General features: G+C 39.1%; 1 protein-coding gene across 1 annotated transcript in view; it reads right to left on the bottom strand.

The window, feature by feature from the left end:
• Positions 1-27,407, bottom strand: part of LOC139741048 (probable helicase with zinc finger domain) — a 38,620-nt gene extending 11,213 nt beyond the window's left edge. Inside the window, exons 1-13 of the mRNA XM_071651635.1 lie at positions 27,312-27,407; positions 23,622-23,975; positions 15,150-15,317; positions 13,475-13,534; positions 10,879-11,083; positions 9,584-9,758; positions 8,485-8,674; positions 7,148-7,255; positions 5,577-6,172; positions 2,836-3,180; positions 2,466-2,570; positions 1,245-1,451; positions 540-912 (exon numbers count right to left, since the gene is read on the bottom strand). Of these exons, the coding sequence (XP_071507736.1) occupies positions 540-912; positions 1,245-1,451; positions 2,466-2,570; positions 2,836-3,180; positions 5,577-6,172; positions 7,148-7,255; positions 8,485-8,674; positions 9,584-9,758; positions 10,879-11,083; positions 13,475-13,534; positions 15,150-15,317; positions 23,622-23,960 (2,871 nt within the window). The 5' untranslated portion in view covers positions 23,961-23,975; positions 27,312-27,407. The remainder of the gene's footprint in view (positions 1-539; positions 913-1,244; positions 1,452-2,465; positions 2,571-2,835; positions 3,181-5,576; positions 6,173-7,147; positions 7,256-8,484; positions 8,675-9,583; positions 9,759-10,878; positions 11,084-13,474; positions 13,535-15,149; positions 15,318-23,621; positions 23,976-27,311) is intronic.
• Between the last annotated feature and the right edge of the window lie 414 nt (positions 27,408-27,821).

Genomic DNA, 27,821 nt, shown 5'->3' with positions numbered 1-27,821 from the left:
TGTACGAGGTGTTGCTAGCGTGAGGCAACAATGAGATATGTCTGCAAAGAGTTCTGTGAGGCTTTCAGGAAGTTAAAATTTGTAACATTTCATTATAAGAACTGACAATAAAGAAGTTGAGCCAATATACATGTATATGAAACCGGAATTTAAAGCACGACACTTGGGTGCAAAACCCAATAGAGCATGTAAGCTGTAAGGATTCATATATTTAAATTAGGATGACTGGATAAGATATTACCTGATGTAGTGTCCAGAATGGAATTTACGATCTGCAACAACACATTACAGTGCCTACACTGAACTTCTGGGCATGTCAAAAACCTATATGGCTGCACTGCAGAGTAATTCAATCATCCGAGCTTGATCTTCACAGTGCAAAACTTGAAGCTATGATAAGTCTGACAACTAGGAATCTAGAAATGAGCAAGAACAACAAAGCGTTCATAACTTTCAAGTGATTCATACTGAGAACAGAAGTTAAAATAGGGAATAGAACACAAGAGAGACAGACGTAGAGAAGGCATTCCTGCACACACCTGCATGTAGTCACCCGCCAGCACAATCCTGGTGTTCTTGTTGGCCAGGGCTAGAGGCATGACAGTCTCGCACTCCATGGCCTGGGCAGCTTCATCCAGCAGGATGTGGGTGAAATAGCCAGACTCAAGCTTCAGATGGGTCAAGAAGCGGGACGTGCTCAGCGTCGCCACGATAACCCGGTACTTCTCAACCTCCTCCCGGGAGGGCATCACAAAGCGGTCCTCGCTTTCAGACAGGGAGCAGTAGAGGCGCACTACAGGGTGCACGGTCTGCACCCATCGATCCTTGAAGTAGATGCGAAGGGGGCGGGCAGCAGTGTTGCCCGACTCTACGAAGGAGTGAAAGTAGTCCCGGATGTACAGGTCAGCAGCACTGTGGAGGACGTATGGACAAGAGATGGTGTCAACGTAAGAAGTAATTCGCAATTCTAGAAGTCTGCTTTATGGTAAATATATCCTTCATGTGAAATCAAACAATTCTCATCATGCCAAGATTGCATCTCCACACACAAAATATTTCTGCTCGTGATATAGCATGGTTTCAAAGTTTACCACATACACAAGTAGCACAAGGTCCTGTTTGTTTGTTAGATCTTACTAAACTTAAGGCTGAATCTTCACAGTGATTTTGAAATTTATTGCCTATTCAGTCCACAAACCCCAAGAAGCCTTGGTTTTGAATGATAGAATGAGTGTTGTACAAACCTGTTTGAGTGTGTGCATATGAGAATCCTAGTGTTGGGCTGTTGAAGGATAAGCCTTGTGGCATGGGCCAGGGTGTAGGTCTTGCCAGTCCCGTACGGTCCCACCAGGAAGATGGGAGGCAGCTGGTGGTTGAGAGGGGTTGTCATGGCAACAATAGCCTCTCGCTGTTTGCTGTTCATCTGCATGTCCAGCTTGTCGCTCCATTGTCTAATGAGATGTTGACAAGAAAACATGAGAGAGCTGCTTGTTTGGGACTATTTTCACAACAGAGAACCATAACAAAAATATATTTCTTTTGAGCGATAGAACCCTAAGATTATGATTTTTGCAGCATGTATTCATTGACTTCACCACACAAATTCATGACACCAATGCCCTGTTGCATAAAAAGATGCCATCAAACATAAGTTAGGTATCAACCAATTGGAACTGAGTATTCACAGACTTATGTTAGATCTCAACTTTTTAAGCAACAGGGCCCTGGAAATCAAATGATGACTGCATTACATACATTCCTATGACATTGTAATCTCTACTTTACACAATGAGCTTGCCATAAACAACTCTTTGAACTACTAGGTAGTACAGGCAACTCCTGGTATAACGAGGGTCTCGGGCCGGCAGTTTTTTTGTTTTTTTGTTATACTAAAATTTCTTAATGCCTAACAAATATGTATATGAAGATATATAGATGAGAATATTGGGACCTGAATTTTACTTCATTGTATCTGAAATTTTGTTATAACCATGTTTGTTATAATGGGAATGCATGGTATTACTACTAACACGAGCAACATGTGTCACCATGCATGCTGTAATAACTACCAATAAAACAAAGGTTGTACAAAGTAGCAGTTAGACTGCATGGCCCGAATTCATGAAGGTGGGACAATCTTTGTCCATGGTTAAACCATGGACAAAGATAGATTGTAGTCAACGAAATGACTGATTTCGTAACGAAATAGGCCATGCAACACTTGGCGCCCCATGCAAAACTACGGTCTTTGTCCATGGTTCAAACCATGGATAAAAATTGTATCACCTTTGTGAATTTGGGCCCATGAATTTATCTTAATGAAAAAGTAAACAATAGCATACATGGGCACACACACACACACACACACACACACAAACATTTGAGACCACACATACGTGATAAGGAGGGAACACATTCAGTTGAACATGACGAGTGTGCTTGATTTTTCTACTCTTCCTACTCACTTGTTTGGTGTCCAGGGTATCTTGGTGTTATTCTGAACGTCAGGAAACAGAATACTCATGTCTGGTACCTTGTCGACCGCATAGTGCATTTCGCATAGAGGGAGCCTGGGCAAAACAAATAAACAAGCAAACAAACACCTCACATGAATGTGAAACAATTTTGAGGGAGGGAATGGTTCTTTTCACAAAATAAACTTGGGCTTTCAAACAACAAACACACCTTGACCACACACAAAAATGTGATGATATATGGTAAAATAAACAAGGTACTTGAGGAAAATACAAAAAAAAAGTACTTTGGATCACACAACAGTTGTAGTAGAGTCATTCATACGATGTCCATGTTCAGAGAGATAAAATAACTACCCACCTGTTCAGCTGGAACTGGATCTCCACCCTGATCTGGGAGTTGTCCTTGAGGTTCAGATCCTCCACACACTGTTTGCTGAGAGTCAGGTAGATGGAGTCCTTGCTCTTCTCAGTGATGGGTGCTTCATACACCTTGGCTGGCATCCCTCCCTCCTTGGTGGGAGCCAGCAGTACTGAGTTGCAGCTGTTGAGGACCAGTCTACCACCGGGTGTGTCCCCCGTCAGGTCATCTGTCAGGCGCATGAGGGCAAAGAGCTGGCCGTCCTGGGCATAGCGCACACCGCTGTTCCGGGATGGCACCAGCATGAAAGTGGAGGCCATCTGGAGGACCGTGCGGATGTTGAACCTGGAAAACAAAGAGTGTGTAATGTTCATTATGCTAACTCAATGTGCTACTTAAACACTCTGTGTTCAAGGCATCATGCATGTACATCAGCACTATTGTCTATAAACAAAGACAATTTCTGAGTTGGCAGCACGTGGCAACAAAAACACTGATACATAAAAGTCAACAAGCCTAGCTGATACTAATAAGAGATAAGCAACATGCAATTAAATCAGCACATCTCAGTGTTGACTTCTGCCTGGATTTCATCATGCTTGGTTGAAGGGTGGCAAAGAAGATGATATGACAACATCTTTATTCAGTCATTTTTACTCAACACTGACACAACTTTAACATAATCATTATCCTAATAATTTCAATCATTATCCTAATTGTTTCGACCATCCCCATACAGCTTTACACACAGAGACAACTTTTAACACAATCATTATCCTAATAATTTCAATCAGTATCCTAGTACTTTCAACCATCCCCACAGAGCTTCACACACTGACACAACTTTAAAACAATCATTATCTTAACTAGACTTGGAATTTGTCAACACTGACAAATTAGGTGATCCGATTTTTTTTTGGATCAATGATTCGAGTCCTGATAGTGCAAAGTCTCAGCTACAACATACTAACATCTGAGAGAAATTCACCGAAGCATAAGTAAGATAGTGCTCGATAAAGAGAGTCATGTCAATTTTCACATCTAGAAAAACTCCCTCCCATAGAGATAACACGTAATAGCGAAGATTGAGAAAGAAGTACATATGACCTTTGTCCCCACTTTGCCACACAAGATGGCATCTGAGCAATTAGTGGTTATTTTGTGAAATGATTCTTGTAACATGGTCTTTACGTGTGCAAAATATGAGAAAGATAGGACATATATTTACCAAGATACAGGATGAAACATCTATGACCTTTGACCCTAATTTACATACCCAAGATGGCGTCTGATCAAGTAGTTGTTATTTTGTGAAATAATGTTCGTGACATGAACTAAACATATGCAAAATATGGTGGTGATAGGGTATGTTTTTCTTGAGTTATTGCAAAGAAAGTTGCAGAAAGAAAGAAATATTTCCATACATCGAAGATAAGCTTTAATTTCAACCAAGTTTTTTCACGTGATCCCGACAACGTATGAAAAAACAAAGGGCACACTTACGATAGCCCTACGTCTCAGCTACAACATATCAAAATCTTAGAGAAATTCACCGAAGCATAAGTGAGCTAGTGCTCGATAAAGATAGTCATGTCAATTTTCATTTCCATAAAAATTGCACTCCCATAGAGATTACACGTAAACTGGTCAAATTTGACAAGGTTACCTTCAATCCATTTTTACGAGGTGATGTCGTCATCTAATCAAAATTGTGTAATTACATTCATGAAAGAACATTTCATAAGCTACAACATATTGAAATTTGGGTGAAAATTGGCAAAGGATAAGTGAGATACGCTCGAGTAAACTTGAAATTTGATGACGTCATTTTGAAAATTTACTTTTTTTACTTTATTAAGAAATTTGATATCTTTTAATCATTTTGTCAGCATAGGCAGCCCATGAAATGACATGTACAACTCATCAGCTTTCAGAATATGTAAAGAAAATGGGGGGTCATCGTCCATCCTGACGAGTAAAATCCGATCTAAAATTGGCGGTTTTTTGGCATAGTTGCACTGTGTATCCCCATTGACGCACGCGCGGAATTTTGAATTTGACGGGCCCGTATGACGTCATATTGAATCGGATCAACTTGAAACTTGGTAGAAATATTCCTTGACATTTCGGACATCCGATCGGTCTGAAAAAATTGAAAATTTATGTTTCATATTAGTTGTGTGTGCGAATATGTGCGCGCGCGTACGCGTCCGTCCAATTTTTTCAATTTTTCAAAAAATGCTCCAAATGGTCTGAAACGTGTGCAAAAAAAATTTGAGCTCGATTTGAGCATACAAATATTTCAACGCGCGCGTACGCGCACGTTTTAAGAGGAAATATGAATTTTGAGAATATGAGTAAAATGCGCATAACTTGAAATGTATGTGACGTAAATTTCATTGAAAAATTCCATTCCATTAAAGAGATATGAATGAAAATGTGTTTTCATATAATGACGTCATAGTGACGTCACGGTCGACTGATCACTATGATTTTACTTGATCTGTCGTCTTTGGGACATGATACATATATGGTATAAGTTTGACATTGAAAGGCAATGCACTTTCTGAGCTAACCTCTGCACAAATTTTGCCCAGAAATAAAGAAGAATAAAAAGATGAAGAACAAAGAATCAGTACAGATACAGAAGGTGATCCGAGAGGATACTCGGATCACCTAATAATTTCAACCATTCCTATAGTGTTTTACACATAAAATATTTGCACATGACCTGCACTCACTTGCTCATGTCTCTGAACCTGGCCGTCTCCTCAATGTACAGCAGATCATGCATCCTTTCCTTGTAGTTGTTCTTGGTCAGTGTCCTGTCCAGCACAGAGCGCTTGAACAGCTCCTGCGTAGAGCGTGGCGGCATGTAGAACGACTTGAGGCCTCGGTCCTCCTCTGTTCCAAACGACAGCGATGGACTGAATTCCACGATGGAGACATTGGTGCCATCCCATCTCTCGGAGACGCACATCAACGTCTCCCGCACCTCCTCCAGTTCCTTCTGGTCTGTGGGTGAGACCGAGTCCACCGATATGCGGCGCATCAGAGCCGGCTCCGTGCCAAAGTCAAACACCACCGACTGGCGAAAGGTGCCAAAGATCTGCGAGGTGAACCTGACCTTGATGCGATAGATGCGCTCCTTGGACTTGGCGCTGTTGAAAGGGTTGATGTTGTTGTTGGTGCCCATCTTGCTGCTCCACTCCTGGCAGCTGTCTGGGAGTTCCTGGGAGGCCTGCCGTTTGGAGTCTCCCATCAGGAGGCTGGCGATGCAGAAGTGAGGCCGGTGTACGTCGAAGAGGAGACCAACATTTTGTAGCTGCTTTGAAGGCTGAGATAGCGAAATGGAAAAAGCAGAGATTCAAACTAAACATCATGTACAACATAGCTTTGTCCGGCTAATCAGAGACTGCATCAATTGGCACTGTTTCTTACTCAAGTACTCCAATCAGTTCTTTCCCCATAAGACTCCCGAAGACATTTCATTATCAAGCTGCTTTACATGTTTTCAAGAATGCTAAAGAATCACAATACTTCCCAGACATGATTTCATCGCTTCTCATATAAAATTCAGGAATATATTTTGCTTCTCTGGATTGAAGTATGTAATAAACATGGAACAAAAATTGATACACTAAAACAATAATACTCATAAAAATATGAAAATGAATGACTTCAGAGATCATGGCAAATCACTTGATCTTCCACCTATTGAAACAGGAATGTAAAGTACTGGATACATCTTTGCTTGTCAACAGTAACTATTATCTAATGTTTTCACTTTTTTTCCAGAATTTCATGCAGCCATTACAATGATCATTTACTTTCCTTTTGTGGTGTATGATTTCATACGTTCCAAGACAATACTTTGACACAGTTGTCCATTATAACACAAGATTATCATAACTCAACAAAGCAAGTTTCAGTTGAGTCTTCATATCTTATACAAAGTGTATAATGTCAGATATTTTGCTTTCCTACAGAAAGCCTCACTATTGGTACTATTCTGAGATACACAGTCAGCGTATATTATGGCATATATTTAGCGAGTCATTTTTCACAAATCAGAACTTCCCAATGATTTTGTGAGTATCAAACTCACGACCGTGGAGTACAATAATGAACAGAGAAATGTGTGCATGCATGTCGCGTTCATGTCGGGATCACAGTTGATACATTTTTTGTGTTGTCAAATTCTCGAATAGCACCCAACTTGCGAAATTCATGAAAATAAGAACCCTGTGAAATATTTGTATGCCATATACAGGACAAATGGATCCCATCAATCAGGAAGAGGGTAGTTCACCTTGCAATGCAGAGTGAAAATCCACGAATGAGTCGAATTCTTGCTGGACACGGTCACATTGGCGTCAGAGTTGACGCTGACTTTGACTTCATCCAGGGCCTCAGTAAGCTGAAAGAAAACAAAGAGAAATTACATAAGTTTTTTTTTCTCTACCTCATGTTTGCTTGTTGTTGGTTGTTGTTGTGTGTTTGTTTGTTTGTTTGTTTGTTTGTTTGTTTGTTTTTTTTTTTTTTTTGGGGGGGGGGGATAAACACTGCTATAGAGAACAACAGTCTACCAAAACAGTAGTTGTTGGAGTGCCAATTACTTATTTTCTTTTATACAATTCACTTTTACTCCATGTTGCTTAAAATTACCCCCACATACTGCCATGTCACATGAGACATGTGTGCCTTCTGGCTTACACAAAACTAATTCTTTCTACAAATATTGTAGTCAGGGCACTGCCTTGAATTTCTCTCAAATATCTATCATCAAGACAGAATTCATCCCACACTGATTTGCGACAGGTGTAAACAGCATTTGAGTATTCCAGGGGATGTCAAGGCACATTCTTCTTTGTAGAAAAACAGTATTTTCACCTTTTCTGAAATAGCCGTGTGGAGCAATACATTTTCGGAAAAACATTATGTTTTATGTAACATGTAACATAAAAAAAATGAACAACAGCAAACTAATTGTACATTGTAAAAAAGCACTGAGAGAGCGCAGACCTTTGCAAAGCAGTTCACTTCCACCCATACACACATGCTGAATATCACCAACTTTCCCCGATAAGGAGCCTTGTGTTTACCTCTCATCACCTTCCTGCCACGCGGCACCTCGAGCAGAGAATGCACTTTAGTGCACATATGCAAATCTCAAATACGCGCAGCTTGAACTCCAAAGTTCACTGATCCTATTTGGCAAAGACAAAAAATCTTTCAAAATTTCATACAAATTCCAAAACCACTTCCAAAATTTGATCATCTGTTCCTTGTGTCATTTTAAACTTTTCATATAAGTTTCATTCAAATCCATTCACAACTTTTTGAGATATTTGGCAAACATATACACAAACAAACAAACAGTAACAAAAGCATAACCTTCCTGGTGGAGGTAAAAATACAGTCCACTCCCATTATATCCAAGTCCTTGGGACCAGCCGTTTACTTTCGTTATATTGAAATTTCATTATAACCAAACAAATAAACAATACAAACATAGAGGGGATAATGATAGGGCCTGAATTTTTACTTTCTTGTAACCGGAATTTTGCTATAACCATGTTCGTTATAATGGGAGTGCACTGTACAGCAAAAACGTAACAGTTGGCATCTGTGCAGAACGCTACTAACCACACTGAGTGGTGTGGGGGAGTTCATCCATCGCTCAAAGAGCTGCTCAACAAAGCTCATCCCATTCAGCTGCTTGTCTCGGGCCCGCTGGTACTTCATCTGTCTATACCTGTAGCGCTCCTTCCACTCGGCCAGCTCGTCTTCACTGTGGGCGTATGTACATTGCTGACCAAATCGGCATTTGAGACGGCTGTGCGGACACGAAGCACATGACACACACGAGTAATAGTACATGTTTGCATTCTCGGTTCATCTTTGTAACATATCCAAATTATGATCAAATATAGAATATGGACTATGACGAATTAGCATAAAGAATTAATAGTTTACTATTTGGATGTTGTGAATAATAATTTTAAGTCCTCAATATTCAAAGCATAATATTCATGCAGAATATGCTCTTTTGAAGACACTGAAATACGGATCACATTCTTTCCAAAACAAAGAAGTTTGACAAAGGTGAGAGCAGAGTCACATGTGTATCTAAAGGTCAGTTTTAAGGCTGCCAAGGGATGCAATATCAGCTGATTCAATGACGTTTACCAGTGCAAGATTTGAACTTCCTTTCCTCACCATTATTTTGATTGTTTAAATTGACCATCTAAATTTCTTCAAAACAGGAACAAATAATGTATCTATCAGCATTCAGCTCCATCCACAGTACATCAGATACAATACAAAATAAATACTCTCCAGGTAACTATTATTTCTAATTGTTCTCATTTATATATATATTCCTATATTTATTTCCTACATGAACCCATTGTATGATGTCCAACTAATAGTTGAAGCTTGCTCACAAATTTTTCAAGAATAATTTTGAATCGCATTTAACAAAGTTTTATTACAGCAATTTTGTAAGCCCTCTGAGCCTTATGAGAAGAAAGCACTATAAATTATTTTCATTTTATTTTATTTCAGTGGATTTGACTAGATTGGACTGGAGTGGATTGGGTTCTGTTATATTGTATTGTATTGTATTGTATTGTATTGTATTGTATGGTATGGTATGGTATCGTATTGTATTGTGTTGTATCATATTGTATTGTATTGTATCACACTGTATTGTCACTATCTAGGGAGAGAGAGGTTCACTCACTCAGCACACAGGAGGTACTCATCGGCCACCGCACCCCTGGGAGGGGGTCGGTACTTCCAGTCTCGCCCCTCATCAGACGAGATGATGGCACAGTGGCTCTCACTCATGCTGTGGAGGTGATAGTCTACCTGGGTTGAACATTGCACTTGGCAGTAGGAGCAGAAATTTTCTTGGTCTGCACAGAGGAAATCATTGGAAACAAGATTCTTACATTCCATGTTTATTTTTCAGAGGTTTGTTCATTTTCTCTCTGTTTAGCATAGTTTTATTATTCTCTCATGACCTGAGACAAACATTGTCAAACATATGCCTGTATTAAATTAATGCAGGTGACAGTAAAGCCTGTCGCACACTATACGACTCATATCTATACAACTGACAGACTTTGGATCCAAAATAAATCACAACAGTCTCACAATGAACACGCTTGTTTATTTCAGATCCAAAGTCTGTCAGTCGTAGTTTTAAGTCGTACAGTGTGCGGCGGGCTTTAGTAAACCTTTTAACTGTATCTGTCTGACAAACATATAATCTCAACATATTTGTCCTTGGAAACCCTCAGAGCTTATAAGAGACTATGTCAACATAGCTGCACTTTGCATGCATACAGTGACACAATGTCTTGTAACTCACAACACATTGGAGAGGAAGCAAAAAAACTTTGGTGCAAACCTATCCTCCTGTTGCCAAATCTTGGCAAACAAGTTATCATCACACACATGATACACCTCTCCTACATTTTCTCATTAAAGCCATAGTTGTGTGGATGTACAGTATATCCCCCCCCCCCCCCCCCCAAAAAAAAAAAAAAAAAAAAATTACAATTGCATTTCACATTGATAACTTCCAATATGATTTAACCATCTACAGTGTAAATGCTACTTCACGGTCTTAAAATATAACATCTTAGCTATACTACGCAGAAAACCCCATTCGGTTTGGTTGAGTGGTCACAGAGATATGTGGATCATTGTAATGTAAGTCATGGGTCTGATTCTTCCAAGTTTAATAGGCACTTGGATGCTCTTGGAACTGCATAATGTGTGAACACAATGGACAGAACTTAGAGGGAAGGGATCCCCGACATGCTCTACAAACTCTTCATTTCTCTTTGACCACTGAAGCAAAATCGGACGAGGTTTTCTGTAAGATGTGGGTAATAACTTTAGTACAGTTTCACACCCTGAAATTGTATTTGGATTGATCCACTATTTTTAGAGTTATCATTGCGGAGGGTCCCGTTGTAATTTTTTGTGGACATACGGTATAATGTGCAATCACACTTCAGAACTTACTCTCATGTTTGTTCTCAGGTTCCTTTTTGTGCTTCCCATCCGATGCAGGTTTCTTCTTGTTCCCCCTATTATGGTGAGTGGATGAGGAGGAGCTGGAACCAGTCCTATTGGCACCTTGGCCTCTTCCACTCGAGTAAGAGGGGTGAGGAGAAGCTTCCGTTCCATTCTTGTCTCTGGCTGATGTATTTCTACTCGTTGATGGAGTCTGCTCACGAAAGAAACAAAAAAGACACAACAATAATGGTTAAGGTTAGGCTCATTACTCACGTAAACTTCAAGAAAATGTTCATACCCTCCACAAAGAGAATGGTGTGTATAAAGTCAATGAAATGTAACTCCAGTATCTGCTCAAACACTAAAACACCCTTGCTGGCATCGTCTCTATAACTACAATGGCAAATTAACTGCAGATGCTCATTTCAAATATTACACACTGACTAATACACTTCATCGATGTGCATCATCAAATCAAACACACAAGAAAACAATTATGCAGGGCTCATTTCTGAGTGCAACCAAAGAAGTGAATACATAAATACCCCCAACTTCCATGAAAATGATGCAAATATTACCAAGACTATACTTTGCTATCTCTGTCAACTTCACATCAATTTTTCATAAAAGTGGTGTCACTATTATGCACACATTTATCAACAAAGACAAGAGATTAATTCATTCTTTCACAAATTATAGAGGAAATAGTTGAGTGCCAAACTGTGTTGTATAGACCGATTCAATTTCGATGACCTATTCACCTACCGCCGCTAGCGGCGCTATAACGGTCGCCATAACTGGGGGCCAACGGGGGCTTCCAGCGAGCTAGCTACCCAGCGAGTTGCACTTGCAGCTCAGCAGCCTAGCGTACCCATCGCACATAGTTAGCCGGGCCCCGGGCGCGGCCCCTGCGCCGCAGCCGGCGACCGCCGCGCTAATATTCTGATTGTTTACTCACTGTGGGAAAAGTCATTCAGCGGCTTTTAATGCCTTTCTTTTGGACAAATTGAGTGATTCAGACATATTGATCTACTATGAAAGCCTCAAAGGAAGGATCAGGAAAACACATTGTGCAGTTGTTGGGTGCACAAATAACAGAAAATATGGAAATGGAAGCTGCACGGCAGTGTGTGAAATTCAGACACTGCTGACGCATGATAGATTAAGGCAAAATTAAAGACAATTGAGTGAAATACAAAGGTATAAAAATGCACAGATTTCGAAACAAACTATGTCTACTAGATTCTCTATTTAATTAGGTTATCACTGCATATTCGTAAAATATGTTGTTCATCTTAGAAGACAAGTTTAGATCAAAGAATTTGATAATTCACTGATTTTTTTTTTTAATCCTTGGTGTCCTACTTGCCAAAGTTAGAATACACTTCCTGGCTAGACTTTATTATTATGACAAACATTAATTTTTACAGCCTACACTACAGCTAAATTAATGTTTCAAGATAGTCTTATATTGTTTTCACTTCTTCAATGTTCAGTACTGAATTGACCATAGGCCTATTCAATTTTGGCCTGGAACTCTGAATTTGACTTTTGATAAAGTGATACTTATAAATATTAAACCATGGATGGTGGCAAACATCCGTTTCATAATCATACTAAGAAAGTGTGATTTAAAAATCACTTTTGTAGATTATAATATTAGGCATTAGCGTGATGTTATGCAAGATTACTTAGACCTAAAACAGTAGAAGTTTTGGTTGTAGACATCAGGCGACGTAGTTGTAACTTAAGTTTAGGCATATACGGCTAGATTTATATTCCGTTTGGTTTACTTAGTTAGGCTTGCCTGAAGTTATCGACAACCGAAAATGATATAGGATGTAGAATTCTACAAGTCAATAGGTCTAGATCTAGTCTGGACTCTTGCCTAGATTTCTAGACAAGATCTAACGTTGGACAGATTCTACCCTGCCGGCCCGACACTCCCGAGTAAAAGGCAAAAGCCTGCCCTAAAAAGGTTAAGTTAACTGATAGCTTGCAATTTATTGCGCCATATCTAGCTCAAGATTCTTATTCATTATTTGTATTTAATTATATCAATTAACTTGTCAACAGCCTAGGCTTATTATCAAGACGTCTGCCTGCGCCTAGCAATAATTCTCCCCAGCGGTTTTTATTCTCTTAACAAATGTGAATATACGGGGCTTACACGCGAGTACCCAAGTCATCGCCAAAGAAATAGAGTCTACAAACATTTACGGATCGTACCGATATTTACCTTGAAATTCAAGTTTTGGCTACAGCCGTATGTCATCTACCCATTCGCTCATAGTCGGTATAAGTTGTTTAATTTTATTTATTTTTAATTAGCTAGCGAAAAAAAAAAATGTAGACTCTAGTTGTCACAAAGCCAGATGCGTCGATCGCTGCCAGCGCCAGAGATAGCCAGCTGGCCGGCTGGCGCCGGGTGGTAAAAGAACTGGCTGCCGCTGGCACCCTTGCCACGCACGCACGGCGCTTGCCGACCCGGCCTGTTTGGCCCCCAGTTATGGCGTCGCCTTAAGAGGGCGCATTTCCATGAACAGTCGCTTGAATCGTCTATAGCAAACAAAATGTCATCACTCCTCCTGTATGATCTCACCTCAGTCTTGTCTTCAGCTAGTCGTTTCAGTCGATTCAGTTCCTTGGAGGCTTGTCCATTCTACAGTATGGGGACAGAAAGGTACATTAAGTTGTCTGCAAAATTATTCATATCCTTGAACATTTTAAGGGTTGTTTTTGTTTTTGTTTTGATTTGTTTTTTGTTGTTCATTTTTTTTACAAGTGAATGGTGGAATGATCACACTTTGGTATGGCTTTGATGTATTTAGTGGTCATCTTCAAAGCAAAGTAAATTTGGGTTTGACTTCATTTGCATAACAATAGAAACATTGAGATTTCGAGATTTTTTGGCCATCCTCATTTGATTATTTTGTTGGAATGTCATATACTGATCTTTGTAACTGCCGATTCTCTTACCTATTACATGTTGAAACTCTATATAATAAGCTATCCTTAAACATTTTTATTATCTCTACCCCAAACTTTTATGTGAGGGAAGGATCATAAAAGTATACTTATTGATAAAAAACAAATATTTAGGTAGCATGGATCATAGTAAACTGTTAAATGCTGGTACTTCTGTTAAGGCGAGGCACACGAAAATAAACTTCACTTGATTCCCTTGATGTTTGATGTTTGTGGTGAAGGTTTGTCCTTTACGGACAGTGAGCCTACAGTGGAAATAATCTACCCTTATTCTATAATCTTTTTGTTTTCCCGCCATAGACATGAAACAATGGTACCAGGCTCGTCATTCTTTATTGTCAATGACATCCACTGAAAAGTACATAACAAGATGATGTAGCAACACAGAGAAAACTGTTCTTTTTAGAGTTCTCCGGTGCAATAAAGGGCCAAACAACACAAACAAACCCATCAACCAAACGCAATTCTGAACTTTCATGACCAATAACTCCTATTCCACTTCTGCTTTTTGTCCTTAAATATGGGGAGAGCAAAACATAGCTACACTGGCAAATGTTTTGCAATATTTAAAAGACTCCATAGGGAGTGTTTCACATTCCCAGTATTTCAATATATTAAAGGTCCAGTTTAGCTTTGGGAGCAGTGATTTAAAAAATGTTCAAGATATCACATTTGATGCATATGTGTAGGCCAGTTGTTTCACAAAACATCCTACCAAATAAGAATTTTGCTATGAAACCTAAAATCTAAGGAGATATCACAATTTTCTCAATAAACCGTAACTGTAGACGGTGTAGTCTAGAATAATTTTTATTATAACCATTGTTCACATTTTGTATATTCAACAATACTTCACATTGATTATACTAATTCAAATTTTTACATTGGTTGTTTCTATCCCTAACTCACATTTTAGAACTATTTTGAAGCACTAATGCTGGGTTTTTATTTCATCTGCAAATTGTAACTTATGCCTTTAACAGTAATTTCACTCAAAGAATTACGAAAACTGTAAAGGCCTCTCTGTCTTACTGACATACAACTGCTGTGCCTGCAGTCCACCCTGTATAATGTGTATGTATGTATGTACACATTGTATGTGTGTACAAATATATCATACACACATGCTTTTAAACTTTATGGGACCTAGTGAATTTCCCAAGGGGATTTCCCCAGGCTTTTCATCAGTATCTTTATGACTACAAACTATAAAAAAAAAGGCAAATGGTGCAAAACACATTGGTCATAGTCTATGCTGGAAAACAATGTGCTAGTAAAAGAACTCTCACCTTTGGTTCTGCAGAGGTCCATTGTTTTGCTGTTTCTAAGGCTTCCTGTATCCTGTTGAGCTTGGTGAGTGCTTGGGTCTTGCGCATTAATAATTTACCTAGGCTATTTCTGCTGGGGGACAGGGATAATAACTTACTGATGTCTTCCAGGGCCTTTTCATTTTTATCCTGTATGGTGCAAAACAAACAGAAAGATTACATAACACAACCTCATATATCATTAGAGTTTGCATACACTGTATATGAGTTTTGACTACACACTACTGTTTTCAATAGGCGTTTTCACATCAACCCGATGTTTCGAAATAGCGCGCTACTGTAAAACGAGGAATTTTCGCGTGCACTTTAATTTCGCGAATTACGCGAGCTCCAAGATTTGCGAAATTAAAATGCACACGAAAGTCCTTGTTTACACTATATGCATTGAACGCCAGTGGCACTTCGCGAAAATTTCATGCCACGAAACAGGCTGTCGGTTCCAATTCGCGAAAAATTCGTGCCGCGAATATATCATGTTTTACAGGATTTGATAATGTGAATACAAATTAGCGCGCTAATTTTATCGCTCTGATCGAGAACATTTCTCGAGTCCAACTCGGAAAAATTCTGAAATAGCGGGATAATTTGCGAACTAGCGCGCTATTTGATAATGTGAAATCGCCCTCAAGAAATTATCGCGATGCATCCCATCATGCCTTGCGTGTGTGACCATTCTCTACTGGTATACCCGACACTGTTTGTGCATGCTCAGCCGTCGAATTAGCTCGAAAAAATTTTGGGCTAATTCTCTTCGGGCTGATGTGAATAGGAAATGAAATAGCGCGCTAATTTGCGATCGAGAAAAATATCTCGAGCTTGGATTTTTATCGGGCTGATGTGAAAACGCCTAAAAGGATCTGCTTCCATAACATCCAGTATAGTTTAAGACTGTGTCAGATTTTGATGTCATTCTCTGCATTCTTTGCATGACTTCCCTTTCCTACACATAAGAAGTTAATAATCTGTTCACGGCTGAGAGACATCAATTGATTTTTTTTTTCATTTCCATGATAATCAAAGAGATACTCTTCCACTTCTTCAAGAGGCCTGAGATCTAGCAAACCGGCACATATGTTTCTTATTGAGTTTCTTTCTTTCTTTTTGCTGAGTTTGCTCATGAGCAGGTCATAAGGACACTGAAATATGACGATGGTAGTTTATTTGAATATTAAATCTTATCATTGTATTTCAAAGTCCTTTTGACCTAATGCTTCACAGTTCAATGCAGCAACTCAAAGCTAGTAAAGGAGCAAAATGGCAAGCTCTTGGGTCCTGTAAATTGGCTAAAATCTTATTGGAAGATGAATAGAGAAATTTTTGAAAAATTGCAAAATCACATTTTATCTAAATATGTAAAAAATCGAACACTATATATAATACAGGCCAAATCATTTTTTTTTTTTTTTTTTTGGGGGGGGGGGGGGGGTATGTAACATACATAACACACATAACATACATAATTTATGTGGTTCATTTTTTTTTTCAATCTAATTTTTGATGAAGACAAAACATTCTAGTAGGTAGCTTTGTTGACTGAATTTCATGTGGTTGTGTAAGACGAGTCTTTGGGGGTTTCTGGAGTACACCATGTAGCTGCTCACTTCCACACCTGAGCAGATTAGACCACTTCATGTTTGTATGTGTATCACTACCAAATGAGTAAGTTTATTTAATTACAACTGTAGATGACTCTCACAAACTACGTCATACTAAAACACAAAAGGGCTTTTTACACTTGTAAAATTTTGCTTAGCCCCGGACCAACGGTGGGGCTAAGGGGGGGCCTTAGCCCCACCGTTGGTACGGGACTATCCTTAGCCCACTTTCTGTTTACACTCGTTTTTGCCAAAGTGGGCTAGCCCCACCGATAGTACGGTACTATCTGGCCCTGCAAAATAGCAGGGGTTAGCACCGCAATTGCGGTGCTAGCACCGCAATTGCGGTGCCAAGCAAGTGAGTGTAAACAGAACGAAAAAATAATCCTGGGCTAAGCGACGGAGACGAAGTCCGACCCTCACTGACCAATCAGAAACGAGGTAATCAAGTGCTGCCGGTGCGTGCGTGTACGTGTACAGTACACAGCGTGATTATGAATATTCATGTGGTTTGGAAAGTCCGGGGCTAAGAAATACGAGTGTAAAAAGGTAAGTTTTCTCCTTAGCCCCGGACAAGAGATAGTACAGGACTAATTGGCGAGTGTAAAGAGCTGAAAAAATTGGTATGGGACTAACGATAGTCCTGGGTAAGAGAAAGTCCGGGGTTAAGAAATACAAGTGTAAAAAGCCCTAAAGAGTACTGGATGCTATTACACAATAATTTCCAACAGGGCATTGATGAATTACTGGTTTGACCAAGGAGGTACTAGGCAAGCACCTCCTTGGTTTGACTCCAGCACACACTTTGCTAATAAATCACGTCATGAATGAGCTTGTGCCACTGATCACACTACCATACCACAAATATATGGATTGTGCCTCAGCGTTTCAACGTTTGATGTACATTTGAACATGTAGTTCTTGTCTTTAGGACTCTCACTTACAACATATGCATACACCTTTACATAGGTCAGATAACCAAATAAACTACAGTGAGGCTTCTGAAAGATGTTTGTAGCCAATATCCTTAAAAGGTAGCCACAAAATCATATTACTTAGGGTCACACGCTGCTCCTAAATTTTATGTTTAAGTCAAAAACTTAACTCTCGATGATTAGCTTGTAGTTTAGCACCGTGTGGACGCACTCGAAAGTTAGCAATCTTAAAGTTTAGTCGATGATTAGAACCACGAGATATCTTAGGGTTTATGCTCTCTCTATGAGCCACGGGAGGTCCCCACTCATAGTTTCGCTCCGTGTGGACACAATTTAATCAATGAGCTTGTAAGTTAGCGTGAACTTTGCGTCTCGTTCGCTGCGTTACTAGTATTTTGGATAAGGTCATCTAGCAAAGACTCTGCACTTCCATTGTAATCATCGAGTGGGGCTCATTCGTACAGATGTAAGTTGTAACTTTAAGTTTAGGTGTGTGCGTGAACCCGCATCGTGAATTCATGAGTGGAGCTAATCATCGACACTTAAGTTTTCAACCTAAACTTCAAGTTTGGTAACTGCATGTGAACGTACATGTAACTATTGTCTACTGTAGATGTACTGCACCTGGGTCTGATTCAAAAATAGTGTTCACTTGGACTAACTTTTCATATTGACACCGTTTGTATTTCATGTTATATATCATATGAAAGCTGAGAATCTGCAGTTTTCAGAAAAGTAATGTCTAATATGTCTGATATATTGATATCAGACTTTTCTGTAAATTACCAGTAAACCAGGAAAAGCGCCTTCTTTGAGGGACTGGACAAAATTTACTTTTTCAAGTAATTTGCACAAAAACTACAAAAGTACGGGAAATATCAATTCTTATCATAGAGTACCCTTCCTAGGAGCAATTCATATCTGGTATTTATTTTTCTCATTATAGTTAAATTTTGGGTCAAAATCTTCATTTTTTCTTGAAAAAAAACATGTTTTTCAGTACTTTGACACAAAATTATTATCTTTTTTCTGTATGATAAACTTGAGTTTGGTCACCCATATTCCATAATGTATCAATGAATTACTGGGCCTGTATTTCCATGACACTAAATTAGATGATTCTCTATTCATAAGAAAATTATAATCTTCAACATAAATTCCGTTCCTGTCGCATGATGGGACAGAGTTCAGCTTTTGAAAAAATTACCTAAAAAATGAAATCTATTAGATCTACATTGTACATTGTAGATGTTTCTCTATTTGTGCAAGTAATGTATGGAACATTGACAAACAAACACCACATGACATGGTCTGTATTGCTCATTAACCTTGATATAATTCTCCTCTGAATTTTCTTCACAAAAACCAGTGATTTTTTCAGTCCGTCCCATCGCGCTAATAAAATGTTGCCATGGAAACAAAACAGATGTCGATCTTGTCTATATTGCAGTATGATGCCTTCTTGTAAGCTTGACACATTTGTAATGTTATATGGCTGCTAACACTTCAACTTTTTTTTTGTTTTAAACAAAAAACACATTCAAATTCTGTCCCGTCATGCTCCCTTGATATTTGGATCAGACCCACCTCTAGTCTGCTTTAAATTTACGGTTGGCTAATCATCAACATCATTCAATCCAAAAATATATACACCTTGTATTTATATGTGTATAGGATCCCATAACACTGCACTCGTGCTGAACAATGGTCACAGAACAGCTCCAATATTTATGAAGATAACTTAGTTCCAAGCCAGTGATACAATATCATACCATAATGGTACTAGTTATCTATTACATCAGTGACAGTAAGGCCTATAGATTTATTATTCCAGTATACTAACACATAAATTTGTAGTTTGCATTCTATGGCTATCTTTCCCAAGAACCTAGTAAAAGCATTAGTTATCAAATTCAACTGTCTACAGTAAATACATGTCAAGACTTCCAACCATCTGCACGCATAAGTTGTTGCTATGTCAGGCTAGGTTTGGACGAGCTTTCTGATTGTCAAGAAAACCTTTATTACAGAAAAGGTACAGGGTATGCACACATATTTAGACCATTGGTCAATTGCAGGAAAAACAATTTGCTGTGTCATGGAGTATACTAGATCATAATATGCTGAGCAATCCCAGGGTATTTTCTGTACATGTACATTCTCCTGATAACAGGGGGCATCATGGCTTTGGCATTTCAATGCCTCACTCCACGCCAATCACACTGACAGAACTAGTACATAGGTCACATTCTTTTTTTTCAATATTTCTCACACCATTACTCTTACACAAATTAGACATCGTACCAATCAATGGGCAATTAAAGCTGTCAAAATATCTAGCATGGCATTACACTATATCATGTTGTAAATTTTACAATGTTTTCATTTTTGTGACTTTGATGAGTCAATTTGTATTGCCAATTAGATATTGCCTAGCTGGTAAAACACATGATCCCAGGTTTGTAAGCAATATAACTTTTCTTTAGAAAATGGATGGTACACTGCACTTACAATGTATTTCTCATTCAGCTAATATTGTTCTCGATCAAGAACTCAACTTCTCACAAAATTGTATAACAAACCCCAATCACTGAAAGGTCTGAGAAATATATGGCATACAGTACTTACGTGTACGTGTACATACATGTATGCTCACAAGATGTTACGAGATATTCCTTGCACAAGGCATCTGATCCCACAATTTACAAAGAACTTCAATATCAAACACAGCACATTGTCTTTTTACTGAATTAACCTCCTTTTCATTTGACTTCCCTAGTCACAATCACATCCACACTGTGAGTTGTACATTGCACATTGGGTTGTTGATATACAGTACACTGTAGCTTTAACAATACTCATGTTCACATCAAATGAATTTTTCTGGAGCCTCTTGAAAACAATTTTTAACAAAAATGAACAAGATAAAAAGTATCAAAGTATACCTTGACGACTAAAACTAGAAGATGGGTGGACACTTGGTGGCAATATTTAACGAGATTCCAGATTGCAACTTTATGAAACATACTGTAAATACAAAGATTTGAATACATTTTTGTTTTCTTTTCATAATGCTACATATGTACTGTAAACAACTTCCATCTAGATGCGTATACACATACATGTAGGTCAATCACATGGTTTCAAAGATCATTAATTTTAAGTCAACAACATTCAGGGATGATATTGAGGTTTGTTGAAAAAGTCGGAAATCAAAATGTTCAGGTGATTTTGATACATGAAAAAAAGCATAATGTGTAGAGACTTGAGAAAAAAAAATCTGAAATCAGATTTAAATCTACACAATATCATGCCTTAACATTATGATGTACAGCCATACAAAACAATTCTGCGAGATTAGTTCAAAACAAAACAATAACATTGAAATGACTGCACAAGTCATTTCACATTATTTACAGTTTATTGCTGCATCTAAGGAGGTAATGCAAAGGTTACAACCTATCCAAGGACAGGAAAGCAGCATGTTTTCTAGAATTGTTGTCAAAAATCATTACTGATCATCAATTCAATATGCATTTGACAATGAAAATGTTTGTTTGTTTCTTTTTAAGCATACAGATGTATTTGAAGAACCCAAAGTGGAAATATAATTTCCTCCGCAATTTAAAAAAGATGTCATGAATAAATCTTCAGAGTGATCGAAACAAATCACTATTTTCCCTACAGAACTGTCTGGTTTGTGTACATCAACAATGATTAATTATACATTGCATGTATACCACACATTATGTACAGTATGCATGTATGTACAAGTGTGTGATAATTGCAAATAAAACATGAACGACTACGACAGCTTAGAAAGCGATGATTAAAGTTGTGTGTTGTTATTTCATTATCAGTATGCTTAAGAAATTAGTTCAAGCCAGGTGCACTTAAACACATGTCACATATGCCAAATGGTCACATGAATGGATTATTAGTAAAATTATTACAAAAGACAGACAAGGAAATACACCCTACATGTACTGGAATATTAATAGCCTTCACCAAATATTACATTATACGTAGCAGCTATTGGGTTACGGTACATCTGCCTATGGAGCAAACTTGCAGTTCTGCAGTCTTGCAGTTTTGCAGTTGAGTTAAATTCTGGCCTTGGCTTAAACCACACCATTAAAGGCATAATTTACCACTGCAGATGAAACCCAGCATTAGTGCTTCAAAATAGTTCTAAAATGTGAGTTAGAGATGGAAACAACCAATGTAATAATTTGAACCAGTATAATCAATGCTAAGTATTGTTAATATATATACAAAATGTGAACGATAATTATAATAAGAATGTTTTCACACTAAACTGTCTACAGTTATGGTTTAATGAGAAAAATGATCTCCCTCATATCTTAGGCTTGATTTCAAAAATGTTATATGGTAGGATGTTTTGTGATACAACTGACCTATTACATATATGCTTCAAATGTGATATCTTGAACATTTTTTTTTAAATCACTGCTCCAAAAGGTAAACAGGACCTTTAACGTCCCATGTATTGCATAAAACATGTAGTGAATGGTCATTATGAATGCAACAGAACAGGATTTTGCACTTGGAAAAAAAATGCTCTACTACAATGTTGTATTCAACTTCACCTTGTTGCATTGCATTAACTTGAATAGAGATTTGTCTTACATAGGACCAACGCATTGTCCATGTGTTTTTCAAAGATGAGGCGATGAGAATTAAATGCCCAGCAGCGGAACTGCTGCTGCAGGAATACTGAAACTAGGAACTACGGACTACTTTATGAGTCGACCTGTACTTTGACATACATTGTATGGCTTGAATATAGAGAAACTTTAAGGGCGATGATTGACATCAGTCTCAATGAAGAGCAGATTGCAGAATTTTTGATTTGAGAATACAAGAGCACATTATAGATGAGTAACACGTCTTTCTGTCTATCATATTTAGGGTAATGTGTGTTCTTCAGTCACACTAATGCATACAAGATGTCCTAAACTAATCAGCCTCTTCAACTCTTCAAAGTACTATGAGGATTGAGGTATAATGATGGCATGAATTGGGTCTTCTTTTTCATCCACACACTGCTGCTTTAATAGAACATGGCTCACAGGGCACCACTTCATGAAGCTCTTCACAATTATCTGCCATAATTTTTGCCATAGTTGCAGTTTCTATGGCAGCAGCCACATAGCAACAAATTGAGGTGAATATCTGAGCCTCTTTCATGGTAAATTACACTATACATCTTGTATGTATTTTAATTGCCACTACAGCAACATTCAATCCTTGCAAAGCCCTTTCTGAAAACAGACATGCTGGATTGGTAGTCCTGAATTGAGGTGGCTAGGATACTGCTGCAAAATCCCTAACCATATCTCATGTAGAAACTGTTATTTTTGCAAGGGTTTGATTTGCTCGAAGCACTGTTTGGCCGTGAATTTAACAACAATGCGAAAATATCACAAATGGACAGGCATCAGCACTTACAATAGCCTTGGTGTTACAATCACGAAAATAACATCTTGCAAAAATGTCACTGACATCCCCATTCGAGAAAATATTTCAACATGAAAATACCAGCCTATAAAGTATTACTACGATAGATCCTCACCAACTCTTGATCCTGTCTGCACAGGTAAGAAGTTAATGCTTACTAGATCTGTAGCAATGTGGTCCTGATGACTGAAAGTCCTGATTAAAATGGTTTGATTTATTTGGTCTTATTATTTCATCTAACAATTTCTTCTGTTTTACCAACACATGAAGCACATACAAACTGTACAATGAATTCACACCTTTTCTGTTGTCATTTTAACTTTTGCTTCCAAAATGATATATCTACTCCATGATAAAACCAAAATATGTCTGAGAGACAATAGGATTGGTGCATAAAAGAGAAAGAAACACAATAAACTTACCAACTTCAGAAAACAGGTTGCACGTTTATTTAGGCAGGAGAAATAGATATCGCGGTGCTGTGGTTGGTGCTGGTTTTGCGATGTGTTGCTGTGGTTGTGGCTACCATGTTTTGGGCTTGACTGGGGCTGTGAGCCAACACCATTGGTCTGAGAAGATGAGGGAGAAGACGAGGAAGTGGAGGAGGAGGAGGAGGAAGAGGAAGAAGGTAGAGAGGAGGCGTTGGTGGAGGAGGACAGCAGCTGCAGAGCCTGGGTGAAAAGGTCTGCTGCCTGCTGGTATTGCTGCCGCGAAAATAAATCATTGGCCCGGTCATGGAGCTGTTTGTGCCTATTGTCCATGGTATGCCACCGGACCTGCATTGTACACATTGGAAAAACAGGATTGATCACACATTAGGCAACGCTGCACACTGGCCCTGGTCCAATGGTCTAGGACCAGTAAAAACCACTGTTGGACCAGTAACTTTTTCAGGAATGGAGTAGTTTAAAAATGGAAAAACTGGGTACCTACTGGTCTAACAGACAGGTCCAACCAGCAGAAAGAACAGGTTAGTATGCAGCCCTGCCATTAGCACTTTAAAATTGTGTAGGGTAACAGTTCAGAAGAGCATGTTGTGCTCACCTTTCAAATAAAACAAAGTGGATAAATAGCACAGCTTATGTCACAAGATATTAAATTTTACCATGTAATCTCACCATGTAACATATGCATCAACAATAGAAAAGCCAAATGAGAAGAGATGGATACCGGTACCATTGGTTTAACACAATTTATGACACTGATTTTGCAAAATTTTGCAAGATTTCTCACCTTGTATCATCCATTCACATATTCCCTAAGATAAAGTCCAAGTGCTTGGTGTGGAATTTACTATGAGTGTAACCTAAAAAATTTCATTTGTAAAGCAAGCCGCCCATAATTTGACTATAACTGCGTCTAAAATTTGACTAGAACTCTACATCATGCAAAGTGAAACCTACTGTATGCTTTTGCACGCGGTCAAATTTTGGTACGGGAGATGGAACCTTGGTCTTGGTGCGAGGTGTTTTTTTTTACATTTTTGTTTGACATGAATTAGAACAAAAGCCTAAGACGATTGAATAAAGTAAAGAATGAAGGTGTCTGTGGAGATCCAATGGGGAGATACTCAGATACACTGTAGGCTGCCAACCTCTGTTTATTTACCATGGCTCCATGCAAAAGCAAATATGCAAAGTGCACTGATGGGAAAGACTTGATCAAAACTCTACCCAATCAATTCTGAACTTTTGTCTCATTGTCATCTATCAACGCGTTTGAACCTAGTCCTAAATTTTCTTTGGCATAATCGTGGGCAATTGTGCACTTTACGGCCCTATATTATCGGTACCTCATTCGCCGTATGCCAGGGTGATATCCCATGAACCACCACGCACTGATCAGCTGGCGAGCTTCTCTTGCTGTATGGACCGCCGTTTGACAAGTGATGAGGTCACTAAAAGCCCGCCTCACTGCGCTTCTGCGGAGCTAGCTGACGCATCGAACACTGTGCGAACGTGATTTCGCGTTCCTTTGCTCCGCTGCAGGATCATCGAGCTGTATGGTAGCCCTACTACATATTGACCACCTTCTTTCAAACCGACCGCATATAATTCGCGCACTGAACACTTAGTACACACTTCTCTGCGCGCAAAGCACATAAAAATGGATTGGCTTTGAATGTAGATGAGGATGGTGTGGGAAAATGTGACAATTCACTGTTCATTAATGGTTTAATCAAGGACAAAATTTCAAATGAATATTTTCACCGAATCGTAATGACAGCACAATGCAATGTCTATGGAAGTTTCTAAAAGGCTTCTAAAAAGCTTCGTACAACACGGTGTTCAATACAACTCGATTTGCGTGCATTGTCAATGCAAAAACAGCGTTCGATCCTAATAACGCGATTTACCGCGGGGAACTGAAACAATGCCACGCAAGTTCGTTGGCGATATTTTTGCACTGAAACTTCGAATCGAAAAGGGAACAACGGCATCTGATAGAGCTGGATTTTCTCAATCATGTAGGTCAAGTTTTTTACGTGAATTTCATTGTTAAATATTCTTATCAAGCAAATAAACATTAGGCGGTCGATGAGTAGTAGGTCCAACCCTACATTATGACACATTGCATCGCAGAAATTGCCATGATCATAGCGCAAAGTGTGATAAAGTTGGCAGTAGCCTGTGATATAATAGATTCCATTTTTGAACATCCTACACGTAGCTCGCGCCAGCTCGCCACAACAGTTACAAGAATATTTTCATGCCTCTTCATCCATCCCGATCCAACCCCATCACAAATCGCACAAACCAACCACATGGGCGAGGCTTGTGTGTGTGTGTGTGTGTCCATGTAGTGGCTGCCCGTAAATCGGTAGCTGCGTCTGGTCAGGCTCGTTAAACGGTAACTGTGTCGACGAAATTAACACTAACAGACTGACGAATCGGGGTAAGATTTTGTTTTTTTTATCATCATTTCGCAGAATAATTTCACCAAGGCCACGAGTAGACGTATGTTCTCTGCAATAGGTTAATTTGCGATTTCCTGCTTAGGATATAACGCAAAATTCATTCATTTAAAATCACGATTGAAGCACGGAAGTTTACCACTCGTTGTGTTCCGTTGTGTGCCAATGCACAGCACCCTGTTTGTCTAGGGTCTGCTCGCACTCGATCACGTCGCGCCGCACGGGGAAGGGCGCTAGAGCAACCATGTGGCGTACCGTAAGAGCTTTTATCACTCACACGCACGTTGACACATTCACACACACTGCATGCATCCCAACGCGAAATCTCACACACATGTACACAGTACAGTGCCAGAAGACCCGCTGTCGACCTGCGGTGCCTGATAGGTACTCAAATTCGCTTGCACTGCTCGATTAGGGTAAAATCTCGCACCGATAATATAGACTACTAGGACCATAAAGTGCACAATTGCCTAATCGTGATGCATAGTCCCCACCGCTGCGTGACGGCACTAAATACAACCCTACCCAACCCTATTAGGCTATACCCTAACCCTAAACCTACGGTGCACGCCCCCTGCGTTCCCGGTGGGTATTATATCACCATTATACCTTTTCTTTAAAATTCAGTTTACTTTTAGTATTTGTTATTGGTGATAGACTAAATCGTACATGCAGAAGCCCATCCGCCCCTGCCCTGCCTGCCCTGTGTGCTTGACACTGCATGTTGGTGAATGGTATGATTTGGTTTAACCTAAATTTACACTCTTCTTAGGGGATGTATTAACGTTAGGCCTATATAGAAGGTAAAATCTCTTTTGATATGTGATATGCCAGTAGTATGTTTTCTGCCCTTTCACTTCTGTGCCAAAGGAAAGTCCAGTTGGCAGATTTACTTTTAACTGAATTACGAGGTCACAAACTCACAATGCGGCATCATGAACACAACAGCATCGATATCAACACCCGATCCCTGCAATTATTTACTTGTTTATAAACGTAGCCTATGCTGTATTCAGTCTGCACAGCTGATGCGCTGACGCGATTTCCTACTTTTTGTGTGCAGTAACACCGCCTATCAGTGCCGCAAAATTGCTCGTTTGGCTAAGTTGACTCACAGAGAATTACCATACGGTTAAAATATTTCCTGTTTTATAAACTGCTTTGAGGACGTAACACTCATCTGTCTGGTACTCACCTAAAATTGCACAAACCTTGTCAAGTGTCTCCTTCATCCTCCGCCATTTTGCCAACACAATAGGTTTGGCATGAGACGTTTACCGTTCTGTAGCTGTTCGCACTGTGTACAGCTCAAAGAGATTACTAGTATACCTATAGAGTAAGTAGTCGCCATACGCGTGCGTACAAATAGTGCGTCCAAAATTGAAGAGGGAGCGCACACTCAGCTCGTTGTTGTTGTTGTTGTTATTTGGATTTATTTGGCGTTTATCATTCCTTAAGGAATATTTACACCAAATCAATATTCATAAAATCACTTTAAAGTTTTCAAATTTTACCCTAAATTATTTTCGTTTTTTTTTTAAATAAATAATTCAAAATAATACACAAATATATCAAAATGAAATCTCCCTCACTGGCCTCGGTTCGAGCTGCCCAATCGACGATCGTATTTTCTGGCCAGCCCGGCTCGGTACCTTGAGCAGACTTCTCAGCAAGGAGGGGCCGTGATTGGCTGTCCGCCTGCCTA

This window comes from Diadema antillarum, unplaced genomic scaffold, assembly GCF_040938485.1.
Source record: "Diadema antillarum isolate AM-2024a unplaced genomic scaffold, OU_Dant_1.0 seq00000900_RagTag, whole genome shotgun sequence".
NCBI lineage: Eukaryota > Metazoa > Echinodermata > Echinoidea > Diadematoida > Diadematidae > Diadema > Diadema antillarum.
This window is presented reverse-complemented; position numbering and strand designations above follow the sequence as displayed.